This window comes from Crassostrea angulata, chromosome 6 (genome assembly GCF_025612915.1).
Source record: "Crassostrea angulata isolate pt1a10 chromosome 6, ASM2561291v2, whole genome shotgun sequence".
NCBI classification, from domain to species: Eukaryota; Metazoa; Mollusca; class Bivalvia; order Ostreida; family Ostreidae; genus Magallana; species Magallana angulata.
In genome coordinates this window covers 60,107,605-60,129,348 of record NC_069116.1, presented here as the reverse complement: position 1 = coordinate 60,129,348, position 21,744 = coordinate 60,107,605, and the positions used below count along the sequence as shown (strand labels likewise).

At 34.6% G+C, this 21,744-nt stretch overlaps 1 protein-coding gene across 3 annotated transcripts; it reads right to left on the bottom strand.

Moving 5' to 3' along the window:
• Positions 1-5,163: 5,163 nt before the first annotated feature.
• Positions 5,164-20,461, bottom strand: LOC128189909 (G-protein coupled receptor 161-like). 3 transcript variants are annotated; one of them, XM_052861710.1, is made up of 2 exons: positions 20,276-20,461; positions 5,164-8,074 (listed from the first exon to the last, which is right to left on the bottom strand). In XM_052861710.1, the coding sequence occupies exon 2, from the start codon at positions 7,712-7,714 to the stop codon at positions 6,446-6,448; it is 1,269 nt and encodes a 422-aa protein (XP_052717670.1). In that variant the 5' UTR covers positions 7,715-8,074; positions 20,276-20,461; the 3' UTR covers positions 5,164-6,445. The 3 variants fall into 3 exon arrangements, with proteins under 3 accessions (XP_052717670.1, XP_052717671.1, XP_052717672.1); XM_052861711.1 differs by lacking the exon at positions 20,276-20,461 and adding an exon at positions 12,253-12,363; XM_052861712.1 differs by lacking the exon at positions 20,276-20,461 and adding an exon at positions 10,402-10,558.
• Between the last annotated feature and the right edge of the window lie 1,283 nt (positions 20,462-21,744).

Below are 21,744 nucleotides of genomic sequence, written 5' to 3'. Positions count from 1 at the left end.
GCATGAGCTGTGTCATTTTGTTTCGGAAAAATTCTTCCTTCGGTCGACTCACGTTTGTGTGATAGAGTTGAGTAAAGAAATACATGTAGATAGCAGGTATTGTCGCAAACCACGGCCAATGTGTAGATCTATTCGAACTTCTGACCGTGGTTTGAGACGATGATTACAGGTAAAAATACAGGTAACATGTAGGTAGCCGTAAACATCGATAGACACAGCATAAATCACCTTATATGGGGGAATACACCCCCTGAAATTAATGAAGAAAAGATCAATGACTTTTAATTAAGGCCGTTAAACTTTGGCCTTCAGAGATCAGAAAACGGCAATGCCGATACAGGTAAAACCTTCACGATCATTGTTTATTTCAATATAGATGCAAGTCCAAAATGATCATTGTACGACAGATAAATGCTTCTTGTTTCTCTTCTTTTTTTCAGCGGTCGAGTTTGTATACTATTACAATATCAATAAAAGCTGATACAGGGTCACGGGTTTGAACCCAATTTGCAAAACGCGTACGTATATATGGGCGTCTCCTTCGTCTAGCGTTCATTGCTTCAAGAAAATGGTTGCATGCTTGGTAATTTTTCTTAAGTTTAAAGATGCAAAACTATATGAATCAATGAAAATCTATCAGTTGATGATAATCTGAATTAAAGATGCGCTTATATCCGTCGAGTTATATCATTACGGCAGATCAGCTGGAGTAAGCATTACATAAGTATAGACTGGATACACGGCAGATTCCAAGAGTAGATTTAACCACCCACGTTCACCACGTTTTCATTAAGTACTATTTTCAGGATTTCTATTATCCTGTGCAGTGAGAAAAAGTGATTAAATAAACCATTTCAAATTCCCTGGTCTGTCGTCGTCAAGTTGTTTATCTTGTAAATAATTCATATTTTTTCAGAGTCATTCATAAAGCGGAATAAAATTTCTCGAACGAATAAACTATTTCAAAGTGCATTCGTATAGGCATGAAAATACCAGAATTTGTGAAAGAAACGAAAGAGCTGGATATTTGGTCTATGATGTACAATAAATATATGAGTATATAATCACAATTCGTGGGGGCAATCATTTAACGTACTTTTTCCGCACAGCGTAGGAATATACAAACTAACACCCAAATTCATTACATGGTAGAAATCAAAGGCCGGAACGGCCACAAAGGCGTCGAGCTGACATTTTCTTTTATATAGAATGATATCAATAATTTGAATTTCTCCAGTTCTCTACTAAATATAATAGTCGTATATCAAATAATACTAGAATAAAAAAGTAAATGAATTATGTTTTCGTTTATAATACAATAACTAATCATGGTTACAAAAATCGAAGAAATTTCAAAGTTCAAAAAAAAATATTTTCTTTCTGCTTTAAACAGTCTGAGAACAATTTTCACAGGTTCATAATTTGAATACATTAACAGTGTGTCCCTAATTATAATAATAAAACATACTTTTATTTATATCAATTCCCGTTTGAAACAAGATTACCTATGGTATGATTGTTTACAAACAAATCCACAACACGTGCTATCTAAAATGCTCAACCAAACCACCTGCATTATCGTGTTTTCTTATTGTAACAAAATCACAATTAATATTTAGTAAATGTTTACACCTTATTGTATTCATCTGCCATTTCTTGATTAAGCAAATTTATACATATGCAATGAGTTGTCAATATCCAGGGAGGCAAAGTTGGTTTTTTGTGCACAATGCAGTTGAATAAATGGAATAAAAATCTTGTAATATGTTTAATACTTAAAGGAACTTATTTCTTATGCGTATTTAAAAGGCGGTGCAGAGCATGAATTTTTGGACGATTGCCAATCCAGACGATCGCTAGAAGGCTGCCGGGCATTAGCTCGACGCCTTAAAAACAAAGTTTTATTTTATTCATTTTTTTTTTGGGGGGGGGGGGGGGGGGGATTGGGTAATCATGTTTACAAAAAAAAAACCAAAAGAAATACACAATGCATCAGTAAAGAATTGTACATTTACTGTAATGTACCTTAACTGTAATATACATTTGCTGTTAAATTCAGGTGATTTCGATTCATCATAATAGCTGTATGTAAAATAAAGCTCCGTTCTCTGATACGGGTATATCTTCCCTACATCATCGATTGGCCTACTATATAACCCTCTTGTTTTTCTTATATACACGCTCTCTCATCGCATCAAGGCGCGTCTTCCGTGCCGTCTCTCAATGATGGTTTACTCATTAGATCCCACGCTTCTGCCAATATTGCTTTTTCTCTGGACCTCCAAGGTAAAGATTATGATATATTCAAATTGCAAAAGATCATGTGAAACAAATCGCTGGTGGAAGGCTGGCATACCCTCAAAACAGATAAACCGCTATATGCATAACAAACTTCATAATAAACCTTGTGGACATCACTTAATTTAGAAATCCTGCACTGCCAGGAAGCTAGTTACATTCCAGAAACGGTCGAGTCTTTTTTTTTACATTTGATATATAGTACACTGACATAGTTCAAATTTCTAGTCAATTGAGGCCAGCGCTATTTATGGAATCAATTTGAATATATCGCCTGTTGTCAGTGTTCACAAAACAATTAACCCTGATGTCCGACACTACAGAGAATAGCCATTAAGACCGAGAATCAATACAGCTCCGACAGACTGTGTGCATTAGGTCATTTCTACTTCTCAGATTCACAATGGTCCTTTTAGAGTATCTCTCCTGTAGTTACGCAGTCATTTTGTCAGAGAAAACGAAGCCAGAAAGGACATGCAATGTTGCGAGGTGTCCCATAAATAGGCGCCAGGGAGGAGTCTGGATCAATTTTCAAAATGAAAATCTTCGAACCTTAAAGCTTGTAAATGGTGCCATTAAGCTAAAGATTGGTAATGTGTGATGAAATCGGCCATGTCTCTCCCAAAAAACTCACCTATTAGTTTGCCTTTCTGTTGGCCTCGCTAAGGTAGACGTGTGCAATATTTTGTGGAATACAATACATGCATTTGGGCCGGGTGAAGGGGAGATTATCTTATCAAAATGTGAAAAGAAGCGATTCATTTAAACACGCATCCCGAATTCCTGATGATATTCCACCATGTACCATTTTCTTCTTCTTTCCAATAGTTTTCAGAGAGTCGTTGTAGCTTTATACAATGCGCCAAACGTGATACAAGATCACGTGCAGATTCAAAGTTGAATTAGGAACTATAACAACCATTTTCTTTTATGTCCGATTACGCCCTATTTGTTGCCTGTTAATATACTAATATCTACACGAAAATCAGAAAACGATCGCTGAGTGACAAAGATTCTCATTGAAATATAACGCGCATTGTTATAAAAGGATTGAAGCATTGATCGAATGAAAATGAGTTTTCCCTGCAAATTCAATTGTTCTGACACTTTGTTTTGTGCATAATTTGAGCGTATTGTTGGGTGTTGAATCAATGATCGGGGTAATCAGAAGAAAATAGTGCCAATTCTTCCTCTTATCGTAGAGCTCTACATGTTTCAGCTGATTTCACTAATATCAAATTTAAATATCTGTCTAGCTTTTATGTTTCACATATGGACATGTTCAGTATCAGGTGTAATAATGCATCAATAGATATGAATGGAAAGGTGTATAAAAACAGAACCAGATATGGTTTATCATCATTCATTGTAATTAGCTGATGGCAATCGCCATTCTATTGGAAATGCTGCAAGCACTCGTTGCGAGAACTCGAGAAGTTACACTGGAGAAAACTGGTACAGAGGGTGAACTAGAACAAGCGGGTCTGTGATGAAACAGAGGGTACAGCGCCAGACCGTGTCTACAGTCTCTGCAGAGCTCTCACGTTTTGGGGGTATATATGTAAAGGGTCACGCAACCTCTCACAAACCACTTTCTTTGATGAATTAAATGAATTGGTTTTTTCCTCTATTTTTAGGTCGTAGTTCCAACAAATGCCCACATTCCCCCTACATATAAAGGTTTTATTAGAAAACCCACGAACGTAGAATTTCATAGGTATACGTTCACTAGTCTCCGAATGCCCGGTTGAATCTAGATAGAATCAATGTTTTATATTAAGAAAAATAAAAAGAATGGTTTTATCTGAAGTCTGAGAAACAATATGTGCCATTTATGTATATCATATTTTACAGTGTATCGTTAATAAAAAAAAATCGAACACTTCTTTTGTTTTCAGACGCCAATATGTCGCTCGTTATTAAGTCTGAATTTGTCCAGTGTTTATTTATTTAAAGTGAAGTATACTGTACAAAGCCTTCACATAGTACTTTTAGTAAAAATCCAGGAATGTGCAAGGCTGTGACAATTGATAGATACTCGTAAAGAACAGCACAAAGTGCACACACCCCTGTAATGTGTTTGACACATATTCGGCGATTTATCAAACAAATCGGACGGAAGTAGCGTTTAACTTTTACTTATTGGTGCTATTAGAATCGATTTGCCCCGTAAATGATGATTAATTATTTTTCAGAGCTAAATATAGCGACAGATATTGATCCGACTCAGTTTCCTTAAATTACACACAGGGTAATGACACCATCAAAGTCTTCTTTTGCCTTGCTTTAAATCTTTCTCTTGTGGGCACCGAAGGCGATAGAGCTGTTACCAGAATCAGAGGTTTTTTCTCCAATTTTATTATCTCAATGTAAATCTTGGTTTTCCTCCAGTGGAGTAAAAGCATGCATTCTTAAACAGTCTTCACACAACATCTCTTGCATGACACATTTAAATCATTTTATGTTTTTATTTTTAGAGACAGCTTTTCACTGCTAAAAACAGTTTTCCTTTTTTTTTTTTTTTTTTGCTGAATAATAAACAACCAAGGATCTCGTTCATCGATTCATTTATTCTGTGTCAAATATTTAAAAGGATACAAAACGTACCGTACAAACAATAATTCAACAGGATCATACAATAGACCGCTTCTTCAAAGTTCACTTTCATCTTTTCACCATAGTTTTTTTTAAAGTCTTGCGATGCTTATAATAGCATGTTCAATTATATTAATAAAATCTTTTTCAAGAACTATAACAGTAAAAATACTAGCAGTATTGAGGAAACACCCCACTGTCGCACCCCTTCATTGCAATTTCTTAATCTCCATAATCTAATTACGAAACCGATTACAGCGCCTAATCTCTAAATTACATACCAAACGTAATTAATGACCAAAAATCGATACCTATCGATTTGTGATACCAAAATGCGCTACATTTCTGTGTGTAAGTTTTACTGTAGGCACGCAAGACCATATGCGTAACAAGTATGTTCCAAAGAGCTATTCAGCATCACATATAGGTGAATATAACTACAGGAAAAGACGGCAATATCCAGCCGACAATTCAACAAGCTAATACCAGTAAAGACTGATTTATAATTATTAACAATATTAACCGGGACATCTAACAACAAACAGAATAAACAACAAAAACAAACAACAACAGATTGACGCGGGAAATAAACACAGAGCAAATGGCATCGTCAAATGATTAAACACATAATATCAATTAATAAAATATAACCATATTTCATCTTTAAAAAGGATTTTTCATATAATTAAATACATACGATACCGCATGAAAAAAGAACCATTTTATGGCTGTGATATGCTGAATTAATTTTAAAATATACATAAACAGATAAATATATACATACATAAATCAACATAACACAAACGTGTAACAACACATAACCACGATAAACTTATTATATAATGTGCAATATTGCATCTCTATATAACGAATCCAATACGTTCAACAACATTACAAAATTTCAACAACAAAAAATATTCGAAATAAAAAAAGACACCAACTTGTTTTTTGTTTCAAATAAAAATATTTGTAAACGAATAAATATATATTATTTTGATTTTAATACTGAAAACATCTGACAAAAACTAAATCCCAAAGTTTACCTAGTAGACTTATTGTAAACTTTATAAATATTTGAAAAGAAAAATACAAAGGACAAACTGTGTAAGTTCCTTGCTGAGGGTTCAGTAGCTTAGGTGCGCCAGACAATTATGAAGAAAACAATGAGTTGTTGATTACAATGACAAAATGGGATTTTAGAGATGCCCCGTACCCTGGTCGGCCAGCATACAGGACGTATGAGGTATTTAGTTGAACCCACTTCCAAATGCATCGATGTCTTGGTTAATTCTTGTCGCAAGGTGTCGCTTGATTCCAAACAGTCAATAACAATAAAATGCTTTGAAATTATAAGACATGAAATACGACATCAAAACTGGGAAAACAAAACAATCAAATATTACGTCAATAATATTTAAACAAACCAGTCAAATATTACAATAATATTTTGATAACAATATCAATTTGGAAGAGTGGCATGGAATGCTTCACAAAACACATCGAATCTCCGCCCTATTTAAACTGAGGATTGAGACACCAGGGGGCGCCTTTGTCAGGACCTCTGGGTCACGGCGTTCGGATTGTACACCAGTGAGGTCAAGGTGGTTGAAGTCGATGATGAATGCAGAGGTTTCTCGAATGGTACTGTGTCCGATTCAGTGCTACTCTGATGCACAATACCTTCTCTAGAAAATACAGACTCACTCCCTCTTCTTGACAAGGACATGTTGATGCTTTCTCGACTCTGTATCTTCATCAATATTTTGAGTTCCTGCCGCGTAAGCTTGCTCCTGAACACGTATACCAATGGATTACAAGCGCAGCTCATCATGGCCAACAAAATGGACACCGTTTCCAGCACAGGTGGAATGTCTTGAGAATTTTCTAAAACTGTCTCTAAAATAATGATGATGAAATATGGCAGCCAACAAATAATGAAAGTAGACACCACTAAAAGACTAGCAATGGCCGTTTTCCACTCGTCCCTGTGCCACAGCAGTGGACCCGCTCGACTGCTCGTGGTGCTCAAGCGGCGGTGGAGGATCGGGGCGGTGCTGCTCCGTCTCCGCTCAAACCTAAGCGGGGTTTGAGTGGAACAGTTGTCGTCAATCTGGTTATTAGGAATCACACTGTTTCTTCTTGTTCTCTCGCTATTGTTTTGTGCCGCTTTGAAGATGACACGATATGCCCACAAAATAACACACAGCGGTAAAAAGAAAGTCAGAATGACTAGCGAATACGTGTAGTACCTTTCATCTTTAATTCGGCTGGACCAGAGCACCGTGCAGGTACCCTTGTCCTTCTGGTAGCGGAAGCGATTCCAGCCAAACAGTGGGGGCAGTGAAACTAAGACTGCCAGGAGCCACACGGCTGCTATCATCAGAGCAGATCTCCGCTTTGTGATCCTCATCTGATAATGTAGCGGGGTAACTACAGCACAGTACCTGTCTAAAGATATCGCGACCAGGGTCAATGTACTGGCGGCGAAAATGGCGTTCATCAGAAACCCTGTCACTTGACACCAAATGCCTCCGAAAATCCAGTCCTCGGCGATCAAGGAACCGAACATAAACGGCATGACAAGTAAAGTGTTCAATGAACTACAAACGGATAAATTCAAAATGAATCGATTTGATATCGTTAATAAAGCCGGCCTTTTGGAAAAGACTATGAACACTAGCAAATTTCCCGCAATGCTGGCAATGAAAATGAAAAACAAAAACGTCGTTGTGGAAGCAATTTTAAAAATGTCCGTGGGATCCCTGGATAACTTGGAATCATTTTCCTGTTTGGTGAGCGAGGAATTGGCTTCCACTGACATCGTTCGCTCTCCCCGTCGTCCGCCGTTTGACTGCTGCCGACGAACCTAGCACGGCTCTTTCTACTGCGGATTAGTTTTCCAATAAATCTACCGATCACGGATCGCCTGGGAATGCTTCGTTTGGATCATTGGGTCCCGGTATTCCGAACAGCTCTCCGTCCCTTCCCCCTTCTGTCTCACCCGACACCTTGGCTAATCAAACTCGCCATTGTCTTTCATTTCTAACTGTTCGTTTTGATTACTAAGTATTACAGAGCGAACGATGGTTAAATAATTCAATTTTTCTCCGTTTTTGTTTCATTCTCTGTTCTGTCCTCTCGGAATAGAATAGTCTTAAACACTTCCTCTTCCCGAAATCTCCTATCGAAACAAAAAAAAATCATTAAACAGATATTTTTTAAAATGTAACCTCTATAAAAAAAAAATCAGATTAAATGAAGAGCGGATATATATAAACATCAAGAAAATGAAATTAAGAGAATTGAAATAAAAGGACTCAAAACCAGCCAATCTAATTTAAAGCTAATATTCATTGTATTCATCTACATTGTAACAAGAAAAACAATAGTATCTGGTTTATCCTGTTTTGTTAAAGGCTGAATACTTGGATGACAAAGCACCTAAAAGTTTATTGATTTCGGCATCAAATGGCGCCGTCAGCTCATCCGTGTGACCTTATAGAGGCAGAATCTTGCGAAGCCTCGTCATCTCACAAAATTATCATCTCAATTTAATTTTTGAGAAAACTTACATCTCGCTTTAAATATATCTGTGTTTGCACTACATCATCTCGATGAAACAGTGAGCATGTGTGGTAAAGTGAAGTTGGCCATCGCCATGAGACGATCCTAAGCTGTCGTTTATTTTTGATGACATCTGATAATCCCTATTTCATTGATCAATAGGTTAGTACATTAGGCTTTGGCTTAACCTTTATACCCAGAATCGTGTATATTTCATAATGTATAAATGTTCAATGGGTTTCACTAGTGCTATAAATATATGATACCGTCCGTGTGTACCAATTGGTTTATATATAGGATTAAGTAAAAACGGGTAGTCAAAAAAAATCGTTTGTCTCACTTTTTCCGTACTTTCGATACCCAAATATTGACGACCGATGGAATCATTACGGAATGGGGGGGGGGGGGGTGTGTTATAGTTAGAGGCCTTTTACCTTTACATCTTATCAATATTTCTTTTATCAATTATTCATCCATGCTTATTGACCGAAACTGCCCAAAATCATCTTGAGATAATGAAACTGATATATTATGGTGTAGACATTTTTTATGTATATAAAAAAATATCGAAATGAAAGAATGCGATCCATATAATTTTGATACAATACGATGTATATGTTCCCATAAATCTTCTCCAATGTGTAATCTAATATTGATAGAACGACTGCATGTTTTACTCATAAACAAAATTTTTTATTCACAATCTGTTTGCAAAATGAAAATCATTTTTTTTGCAATTTTGGTCATGTTATTTAAATTATTCATGCATGCTACGAATAATGATTATCGGTCATGATATTTATTAATGCTAGCTACGGCATAATGATCATATGAAGTCTTCGGCAATAGGTAACTGGGGCGTGTAGAAATAAGAGTCAGTCAATTGTATTTCTGTTAATGAGAACAGAGACATAAATAATTGTTATTGATAACTCTGATAAGGATCACTAGTTCTTGTAACTTTAATTATCGTTATATTAAGCAGTAACTTTTGTAACTGAGGATCAAGTGAGAACATTTCTATATTTATTATTTCTTGTCTACTGGACGGACATGCACCAATAGTTCAAGCAAGTACCAACAACGGCCCAGATATTCTAGGATTGCAGGCCAGTGTACACTCTTACACGGCTGGTTCCAATGGAAATGGTGAATGTTGATGAGGGTCACTTATACCACGTGAATACAAATGGGTCTATTTCACTGGCGTCTGGGACCCCTCCAGCACTTGAGGTATATTTCATGTAAAAAAAACCAGGAAAACTAGGTTCAAGTGATTGACCAGTTTATGTACCAGTAGAAGCAAAGCATAGCGGTCTTGCTTCGGTCTTTCTTTCCGGTTCTGTTAGCTTTTATAACTACATAAAGCCGCAGATTATCTTCCGGTTTTTTCCCCCTTTTTTAAGCACGAGCACAGTAAGAGCGGTATCTGCAAAGTATTCTGGGTCTGGGAGTCGTGGTATCACGTGGTATCACGCATTGTCTCCAAACTCTTAACGTGCTCACGGCATCTGGGAATCGAGGGCTGTGAAGAAAGAAGCTTTTGTTTTGCCTCAGACAAGAAAGTGTGCAAATTGCAGCCTTGGGTTTTCTAAAACAGAGGTTACCAAATGTGTGATCTGTTTACCGTATAAAATACTGTCACAATTTTTTTTTCGAAACAATGTTGCATCTGGTTTTTGTGGTGGGGATATGGGGATTGATACTAGTATTCTTTACAAGTGGATCTGTAGATTGTACTTAAAGGCCACGTTTCCATTAAAGATGGTTGAAATCAAAGCACAACAAATACCAAATAAACAAAGAGACCAGAAATATTCAACTAGCGCTAAGCCAACCGGCAGACCAACAGAAGTTAAACAGTGCTTACAATATAACTACAATATAACTACATAAATAAAGTTCATATCAAAAACAGTTACACACAAAGAAAGACTAGCTTACCGTTCAAGATGGTTCAAATCAAAGCACAACAAAGTGAAAGTGAACTGGAAGCCAAGTACATGTATATTCAACTAGTGCTCAGCATACCGGTAGACCACCAGAAGTGTAGGGGGTATATATAGTACAGAAACACTTACACATCCTAACATGATCCCAGTATACAATGTTGCTTTGTGTTTCTTGCAGATCAGAATTAATAAGTGTTAGTGGTCAATAGTGCTTATATGTCAATTACCTGATTATCCGATAAACCTCGGGCAGAGGGTGGACAAAATGTGGTAACTGTTAAATGGTAATTCCACTCAGAACAAGTTTAAAATCTCTAACAATATTTAAGTAGTGTTGAGATCAGAAAGTTAAAATCACATCTTTATAATTCTTTCCAAAAATACCAACAAAGGTCATTTTATTCTAAAAAAAAAAAAAGTGTTTCAAATGGAGTCTTGGGCTTAAACAAAAAAGACTGTCTCCATCTTATAACAAATTAAATATAAACTTTGATGAAGACTCGTCATACTATTTTTTTTTCAAAATAGCGGTTTAAAAAATATCAACTTGCAGTCTACATTTTGTAAAAGTGTGTATATGTATGCAAAACTGAAGCACTGGACCTATAACACCACATTCATTCTTGTACGGTCTTTGGGCCAAGTGTTTAGCATTCCCCGAGCATATGCAGTGCTGTCAAATCTAACACTTCAAACTGATCGATGCCTGCAGAAGACTACGAATGCTTCATTAGTACGAATTATCTAAAACTTTAAGCCGACTCAGCAACATTGCAACCAGGTCACGTGATAGTGAACCTGCATAACGTCAATCACCGAGCGGACAATTCCTCCGCCCAATCCAATTGCCGTAACTCTCAGTTGTCATATTACAGTACAATTTGTAAGAATTCGTCCGCAAGACATAATATTAAAGTTTACAATATATAAATAGTGCCTATTTGGGAGGGTAACAGTTGAAATTGACACCCCGAGAAAACCATTGTCAACCGACGCGAAGCGGAGGTTGACAATGGTTTTCTCGGGGTGTCAATTTCAACTGTTATCCTCCCAAACAGGCACTATTTATTTTGTTATACTGAATGTCTTTTTTAAAATTTTTAAGAAAATTTTACTGCTTTTATATAGGAATAACGTGAATTCTACAGCGAACCGTACGCGCATAATTTTCGCGCATGTAACATTTTTTAATGTTACCCGTTGCCAAGTGCGTTGCTAACGCTGAGGGTAATAGTAAATATTATTAACTGCGTCTTAACCAATCAGATTTCAGTATTTAACATGAAAGTATAACAATAAATGTTATGAAGAAAAACATTTGCAAAAAATCATTTGATAATAGTTCATTGGTATAAGGATAAAAATACCAAAAATGATGCACATGGATATTAACAGACCCACTCCAGTGTTCAAGTAAAATGAATATAAAGAAAAAAATTCAAGAAAACATTGTTTTCAAAACTTTGAAACAAAGATCATTGATTAACAGAGTAAATACACGACAAATCTATGGTCTAATTCGGAGTGTGTGGAAATCTTTTGTCCACCTTCAGGTTGATAAAGATAGTGACCTTGACATTGACAAACATTAAAACTAGCTAAGCCACTTATTTTAAATCTGAGGTTTTTGAAATTCATGGTTAAGCAGTTAGGTGGACAATCTGATTAAAATCCGATGATCTGATCCACTTAGATATAGAGCGACAAAATAAAAATAAAGAATTATGTATAAGAACATCATTATAAATGCATATCCCATCGTGGTATACCCCTTAAAATGGATACAAAGCACCAGATATAAATGTATACATGTACTCTTAGACATATAAAGTTTCATATATACCTTGCCGAAACATCCATGCCTTTCAAAACAAAGATATAATAAATATAAAATTCCAGTAGAGACCCGTATTATACATAGCAGGTGATACAAAATGAAAACTTAAAGCTTCGATTTATTTATACTGACGGAAACATTTGTTTTTCCTTTTAAAAGTGTGATTCCATTTATACTACCCGGAAAACATGTGTATTTCCTTTTTGAAGATACAAAAAAATGACTATTTGAAACGTTTATAAATAGAATATAAAAATAGATTCTAATACACTGACTGCAACACGTGTAACAAAAGAGTATCGCCCTCTCAGAGATCAGATGTCAGCAGGTCAAGATCTCAGGCAGTTGGGAGATCGGTTACAACCCCTTTGTTTTGTTACCGACCGGTAGGCGTCGGCTCTCATGCCGGCCTACCATGTCAGGTTTAAAAATCGTGAGGTACGATATAGAAGCAGTCGTATAGTCTGTCAAATAAATTCTCTGAGGCAATATGTGTGATTATTAAAGGGATATGATTCCGTTTATGTCAACATCTTATTAAGGAAACAAAATTCTTTTTAAAAACTTATAATATTATTATATATTCCTTTCTTTCCGGATCATGCAATGCCATCTTATTTCTATCTACTGGTAAATACTGAAAAGATGCACGTATTGTAATTCTACGAGGAATTTCATAATCCTTGTTTTCTGATTCTATTTCAAGTCTATCCTTTTTCAATAAATTGATAATCGATTTTAACTTTTATAATTTTAAATGACAGTAACATGACATTTCGAGCACGCACGTGATGATTTGTCTGAATGATACGGACATATTTCAAGTAAAAAGAGAGAAGGAAACACGCGCGGATACTGTGGATTAAACAAAGGGATACAACCTTGACACGCGGAATTGTGTTCCATAAATGAGACTTTCACGATTTTTTTTTAAATTGGGTTCATTGATATTCATTTTTTTCGCTTTTTTACTAAGTGCGATGTTTTTCTGACAGACAGAAAATCAAGAGTGGCGGCCAGGAAGTCAGAGGTCGTGGATTCTGCGCACTGGTACAGTCTCTGTCGTTGTTCTTCTCTCCCCTTACGCCGAACCATTCAATTAAGCTGTCAAACAGCGGTACCGCGGCGCCTGGTGACGGATGCCCACCACTCGGCTCTCAAATCGAACACCCCAATTCCTTGGGGGTAAATTGTAATTTGGTAAAGGATGGGAAACGTAGCGATGATCTAAATTCTCGTAATAAATGTTTGGTATATTTATGATTCAGAAACAAGATGACCCCATTAAGAAAGTCTACGACGAGTGCATCAATGCTTTAAGTGGACAAAAATTGCAGAATCAGCAAAAATGTCCGAAAGAATATAATGATATACTATGTACTAAGGTCCCTCAGATCCGAAGGAATTGTTTTCAGCCACCTTTAGATTTTCAGAGTTTTTACCGATAGAGGAAGAACATCTCTCTCTCTCTCTCTCTCTCTCTCTCTCTCTCTCTCTCTCTCTCTCTCTCTTGTTTAATAGAAGTGCTTTGATTTTGTTGTTAACACATGAACACACGACGTATATTCAGAACTGCGTAATTCGTACAAAAGTATGACCGTGATTTTTTTTTCAGACTTATTTATAAAACCGTTAGCCTATTGACATTTTTCTTCTTTTTTTTGTAATATTCTTGCATAAGAATCGCCAAGAAATCGTTGTGTACTATACATCAAAGGAAAGGAACGTGCAGAGACAATATTAAGATGAACGGTGGTATCTTTTAAATGAAGAGAAAACGCCCATATGTGATGATGTAAATTTTGTAGTTACCGGGTGGCAGTAAATACAAAATTTACAACATGACACATAACTCCAAAGGCCGAATAAAAAAACAAAAACACTTATTAAGAGGAAGACAAACATTTACTTTTAAGGTGGTATGGGGCATCTGTCGATACTAATGTGGATTAAAGTACATTATAATTGAAATACTTTCAACGGTTTAGAATTTTCAAACAGCACAATATTTCCCCAAAAATACGTCTTGAATTTTTTGAAACGGTAAATTCTTTAAAATTCCCAGAGGGATTCGAACTAATGACTTGCAGATCCGTAGTGAACCCTCTTACCCACTGCGCTACGCTAAAATTAATACCTTATTCTGTTGTTGAGAATAGGGGTACTGTGGGCAAGCTCACAACCCTCCACTGAGATAATATATTAACTCAAGGTAATGAATGCACCATTTGCATCATAGTGACCTGTCCTCAAGTTCAAGTTCATGAAAATGTGTACTTTAATTAGAAAAATGTTTGATTTGGTCGTTCATCCTACGTAACAACTATGACAAATTCATTGTTTACATTTTTTCTATTTCCGTTTTGTAAATCCTGCTTTTCTTATACTTTTTTTTTTATATTATTCTTCTGCACCTCATGTAACATTATATGTTTTGAGTGAAAATAAATGAACTTGAGCTTGAACAGTTTAGAAAGAAACAGTATTATTAATTTTTTTTCTTCAAAAAGAAAATTAAAAAAAAATTATTAAACCTTGTACGAAGTTAATAAACCTCCTAAATGAGGAGACTACAGACATCATTTTAAATGACTTTGAATCTTCCATACAGATTATTTTGATATATGACCCAAATTGGTTAATATCTTTTTGTAAATTTGTTTGAAAATAAAATAAAAAGAGTTTCAATATTGATTGGTTTTTGGTCAATTACTTTTAACACGAGCTGAACATGAGCCGCTAATGAAAACACGCACAATTCATTCAACATGAATAATGTCCAAAACTAAATAAACTGCGACCTAATTAGTTTCTCCTTTTAATCTTTATGTCAAGTGCTATTACCAGCTATAAAGAATTAATATAAGACAATCAAAATCAATGTTGCTGTCAAATGCAGCGTGTGTGGATTACAAAGGATTAACACTTGCTGATTTAGCTCACGCCCTTAATTTTACTTAATGATTTATTCTACCACCTCGGTCTTTTAAATCTGCTATAATTCATCAAGTCCTTCCACTTATAATCACTAGCTAGCTACTCTAACAAGGGCCGGATTATGTATCTAGAAAATGTTCGATAAAAATAAATTTGATCTTAGATGATTTTCTTCTCTTAGTTTTTTTTTCTGATATATGAGAAAACCGTACCGCTGCTATACGGTATTAGCATTAGTGACTGCAAAAAAGTAATGATTTTAACCCATTTCCTCATCATTGTCTATTGTTTGACAAAGCCCCTGGGCCGGGCGAGGGTTCCCCAGTGGAGTCAAAGACTGTCTCATCAATTGTCACCATCACTCACTGCCTCTCAATTCGATCTACCCAATTCAATAGCACCAACGGTGTGTTCCCGTTTTGCACACATTTGATAATTGGGTATATAACAATAGGTGTGATTTATGTTGTGATAGCAATTATAGTCTGCTTTCGGTCAAACATTTTACCTGGGTGTTTACTTGTGTTTTATCAGCACCTTAACGATAAAACAAGAAGTAATAGATATTTTGTTGTGTTTTAGGTATGATAACTATCACCATTTTTTTCGTTTGATAAAATAAAGATAATGATATATTTAAAAAGTCTTCAATTTCCGCACACTGATAAAAAAAATAATGATTAGATGATTTGACTTTCAAATTTTTGTCCATTTACCTTAAATATAAAACAAAATGAATCAGGAAAAATTGCTGGTCCAAAGCCAATTGGAAGCTGATTCAATGGATAATTATATGATAATGGGGAAAACTACATGGACAGTCTTATGGGTACTCGTGTCTCTTTTTTTCAATCGATTTGCAAATTATGTAAAACGCATGTTTATAATTGATTGTTTGGTATCAACAGAAAGAATATTATGAAAGAAAACAGGTCTTTATCACAAAATATTTCAATCTTTGAAGTAGCGACCTTGACAGTAGTTCTTATGACATCACCGCTTTAGTATATGGCTGGTCACTTTCTAGTTTTTCAAATTAGAGGTTAAATACATCAAAAATCTGACAAAAATAATATTTTAATATTGGTGCGATATAACTCAAACTGAAAAAGGTTGAAAATGCATGAATTATGTCGATATGTTTTGTGAAATAATCTTTACAGTTTTGAAGCATATAAAATTGCCGATTTATCATCATACAGTTTGTCTATTTCTCCGATTATTCAAGCCACAACATAAATGAAAAATATTAAACAGCGTTTTCACTAGACACATCTCCTCCATTTATGTCAGCAAAAGCAATAATTAAATATTAACGTATGATATTTTCTCTTCAAACTTTTAGCGTGTACATGTACCTCCTATAGGCAGTCAGTTAAACAAAGGTGCTACATATTCAACATGTTTGCAATAATCTTTCTTATTTAAAAAAAATAATGAAATTGTTCATGACCAAATTGATGTTTGAAATCAAATTCATGAATATGGATGGTAATTATTATGTAAATGTGCTTTTATGCAAGTTATATTGTAACATAAAATAAATGTAAATATAAATTGCGAGTAGATATGTTTTATTTATTTTATTGTCAATTGCCCTTGCAGGTATTGGGATATAGACTATAGCAATTAAGCAATTATCTCACCTGGTCAAATTCCCGTTTCGCACACATTTTTTCGATACCTAATTTTGAAATGTGTGCAAAACGGGAACAAACCGCACCAACCACTGATGACTTCTGTTTAATAGGTGTAAACTAATTAGTCAAATCGCCTCAATACGCGTTTAACCTAAATATCAAAATTCTTTCTACTCAACGACTTTGAGGAAGTGTTCGATCGCTAATGAAGGCCGGAAAACGTTATATAAAACTTGGCCCGAAAGCGGACTATGTCCCGGCAACTTTTTTCTGTCATCAACTTTATCTTTACAAATATCCAAGAATCTGTGTGAAATATACAAGGAAGAGGTCGGTGTTTGTATGCACGAACATTTTCTATCTTGACATTGTTTTGAGCCCTTATAATCATGCAGAGAGATGTGAATAAATTTCTTCTATGACATTTTTATCATTTTACCAAAATTGTGAAAAAGATGATAATCACTTTCTTACTGATTGTCCATTACATGAAGAAGAAGGAAATTCATTTTTCCAATTTATCTCAATACTAAACAAAACTTTCATTTTATTCACAAAGAAAAACAAATATATCTGGTTAATGTCCAATGAAGAGAGAACAATAATTACAAAGTTAAATGCATTTTTAATTAATGCTTTCAAAAAAAAAGACGGAGTACTTTGAGATCTAAGTGAAATACTTGTACAGATCATGAAATCATCTTCGTATTTGTATAAGCTACTTTTCTGACTTCATAGATACGTGTATGTATATTGTTAATATGTTACGGCATACTGGTGTACATTTGACTTGCTGCTACTTGTTCATGTTTGTGTGTGGACTATTTTGTAGGTGTAATCTCTCATTTCGGAATTTCTTTCTAATAATTGTAATCTTGTATGCCCTCTGGGTCCAAATTTTGAAATAAAATTACAATAATATAAACACAGATATCATATGTACATTTACACAAAAAGCTTAAGGTTATAAGCACCACCGAAAGGCATCGCTTAATGGCTTGAGTTTAATCAAGGGGTCATAGGGCGGTAACGATCACCTTAGCAAAATTAATGCAACATTGCTAACGATTCACAAAATGTCGATTTGACAATTTTATGATTATGCTACTAAACATGTTGCTCAAAACATGATTCATAGAGTTATGAAGTATCAAAAAAATAAAATTTGTCAGATAATTTTACTTTTTCGAATTATTTGATTCCATTTATTAACTAGAGGATTGGGAATTAAGGCTGCGTGAGTAAGTTTGATGGGAACTATTTTACCATATGCCGGTTAAATTATTGTATTTTCATTGGTAAAATGTAAATAAAAGAAACTTTCTAAATATCAGCTCTATTCCTGTGACAGTAAAAGAGGAAAGTAATAATAAAATTCTCAATATAATTACATGTAAATATCAAAATATTCAAATCATAAAAAAAAACAATACTTTTGCTGAAAGCATTTTTATGCTTATTTCTTGCCTGTTTATGTAACTGTTATCTAAATGTCTATATCCATATCATTAATGTTACAAAATCTACCATACAGAAACATCAAAGCATGCGATGTCACATCAATATTATGTACAGGGTCTGATTAAAATCAATCCTGCATGTCGTGCACCAATAGCCCGCGATCTCAATCATACTGTGCATATTTATAATACACAGTTGATAGTTTATTCGTATAATGATAATGCACTTTTATAGATCTCAATATTAATAGCTTCTTATATCACCATTCAAATGACTCTTACTCCCGGCAGAGATAGATGTTATCCTATAACTCTGTGTGGTGACAATATTTTGTATAACAAAGTCACATGACTTAAGGATGAAATCAGTCTTGTTTGAATAGTTTTTTTTAGATAGATTTACAGTGAAACTTGTTCAGTACAAAAGCTAATAAAGCAAACTCACGAATTAATAGTGAAGTGGGTGGAGTCGCCGGCAAAATTCTTAACAAATCCTTGTAAAACTTGAAAGTTATAACCAACTCAGGTATCATTATTTTAATCTTAAAAAAAGAAATTGAAAATCAAGAAATTTAGAAAATAATGCTGATTTTGTTAAATCAAACTACATCCGACCACAACTAAACTTATCCCGAATCAGATGATATACAACTTTAATTTTATATAATACAATCTTAAAAAATATAATGCTTGGTTGTAATTTAGTTTGAATTAATTAAATTCAACAGATTTTTCGGCTGCAAATGGGAAAATGTATAATTTTGCTTTTTCGACAACTTAGATTCGAATCAGTTTGTTTTGAAATCGGGATCTGACTCGAAATTTTGAAGACATTATCCATAGATTTAAAAAATATGAGTGAAAAGACTTTTGGTTTGTTTTCGTGAATTAAAAACGGAGACTGATATTCTTTATTTTACCATTGAGCTCAAAATAATGGATAATATGACGACTTTTATGATTGACCCACATTGTCTCACTCAATAGCCGAATTCTATGATTTAATCTAGAGAGTTATCAAACCTTGTCGAGAAGCGCACATCGTTAATTCAAACCCTTAAAATAAATTAAACAGCACACAATTACACTTCCTATGGGAGGACCTGATGTGTGTATTTTTAATTTATTTCAGCTATTTATAAGTGGATTATTTAACTTTTCCTGCCTTATGAAATCTAATGATCTTCACTTGGTTTCCTATTATCTATTACATCATCATAGGGAACAATAGACGTAAAATAAATGTAGCTTATTTTTCACTCTGCTTTTACATCTAAACTCAAATCCTATATAAGCGTGCATACGTAGCTTTCATATTTTTAAACAGTGTCATATTCAACTATAATCTATCTTACATGTATATGAGTTTAAATTTACAATTCTTTCATTTGTATCATCGTTTTTGAAAGTTTGGGGAGGTGGGGGGGGGGGGGGGGGGGCTCATCCAATAAATCTTGGCAAGAAAAAAAAAGAAAAAAAGGCAACTTCTCAAAACATGACGAAATCCTAATCCATGCAGTGTAGGGGTGGGAGTAGGGGTGTGGGGGTGGGAGTGGGGGTGGGGGGCATAACTTCCCTATAACTTCATTCATTATATGCTTCCAAAATGGTGGGGAGGGGGCAACTCCATGTTAATTTACTTTTTCATATGTGAATTTAAAAAAATGTTTGCTGCAAGTAAAAGAAGGGGGAGGCCACCCCCCCCCCTCTCCCCCGATGCTACGTGCCTGATCATAAAGACAGGTGCATGAAGTATACTCTAAAATTCAGCTACCATCGCGGTCGTTGTCGGGTGCATATTTTACTCCGTAAGTTGACCACACCGACCGCCATTCAGACATCAACAGGAGGGGCATACAACAAAATTTCATTTAACATTATCTCTTTGAAAAATCAATAAAGGTGAAAATTGTGTTCTAGTATCAAAGCCTAGGCAGTATAGATCACATAAAATATTAAACCTCGGGAGTTATGATGTGAAAAAGAACTTACTTGTTTATCATGAAGTCGCCTCGATCAGTGTATAGCCATTGTTCCTCTGTTCTATTTTTAGTCTTTCCCGTCTATTCATGGCAACGGATTCCTAAATTGACTCATCCTGTTGCTAAATTAAGAAGGCGCAGATTTTTCATAGAAAAATGGGTGTATGTTCTCTCGATTTAAAGATCCATGTAACTATAAAAAAAACAGTGCAGCACATTGAGATAGGGGTTGTTATATAATCATATAGATATTCAATATACAACACACGCATGTTGAAATCATTGATTGGGAATATTGATTTTGCCCCCTGATGTTTTGTCTAAGCTTAATCAACATCAGGCGTGTACGTTTCCCCCGATAACATCTGATACCAATCTGCAATGGATTCACAAAAAAATCAACGCATGTACAGTCGTCATGCAGTTTGTTTTCTTTTTCAGGATTTGGAATTGCACACAAAATATCAGTCACTATTTAAGTACGATTTGTGCATATTTCTACAGAGAGAGAGAGAGAGAGAGAGAGAGAGAGAGAGAGAGAGAGAGAGAGAGAGAGAGAGAGAGAGAGGCAGACAGGCAGACAGATATGGTTGCCATGAAGACAGTGTTTAAATGATTTAAAATAACGCGAACTTAGCCTGATCGACTTGTGATTTTTTTTTTTTTTTTTTTTGCATTTTTTGCGGAGAGGGAAGACTTAAAATATGATAACGAACAAAAACAAATTGAAAAACAGATAAAGGATAAATAATAAAATAAATCCATATAAAATGAAACGGAAATAGGAAAAACAGGTTCCTTGACAAATCTCAAATTCTTAATTAAGCTCACGGGGTTCATATTTCGTAATCAATTATTTAATATATAATGACAATGAACTTTATTCTTATAATTGAAATTACAGTGTAGAGAGAATACTTATGCACAGTATGTACAAACTACAATGTGATAGAGGAAAATCATTGGCACAGGCATGAGGACGGATAGCAGATAATAACTGATTCAAGTTAAACAAGAGAGCTAACTCTCTCAAATAGTTTACGAATACTGATAGGTTGGTGTATGTTTGTGACATCGAACACTGTTTAGATTACTTACTTAAACTTTTAGAACCCTGTATCCCACCTGAAACCACTTATCCCTTGAGAAATCATGTTGGTCTTACTTTTGCCATTCCTCAAGCCAGAACTGTGTGTGTGTGTGTGTGTGTGTGTGTGTTTATATATATATATATATATATATATATATATATATATATATATATATATATATATATATATATATATATATATATATATATATATATATATATATATATATATATTTTATATATATATATATATATATATATATATATATATATATATATATATATATATATATATATATATATATATATATATATATATATATATATATATATATATATCTCGTGTACATAAAAGTAGTATACTTATGCTGTAATATTGTACTATTTCA

Excerpts from the sequence above, each read along its gene's own strand:
- LOC128189909 (XM_052861710.1), bottom strand. The coding sequence starts at position 7,714 with ATGTCAGTGGAAGCCAATTCCTCGCTCACCAAACAGGAAAATGATTCC.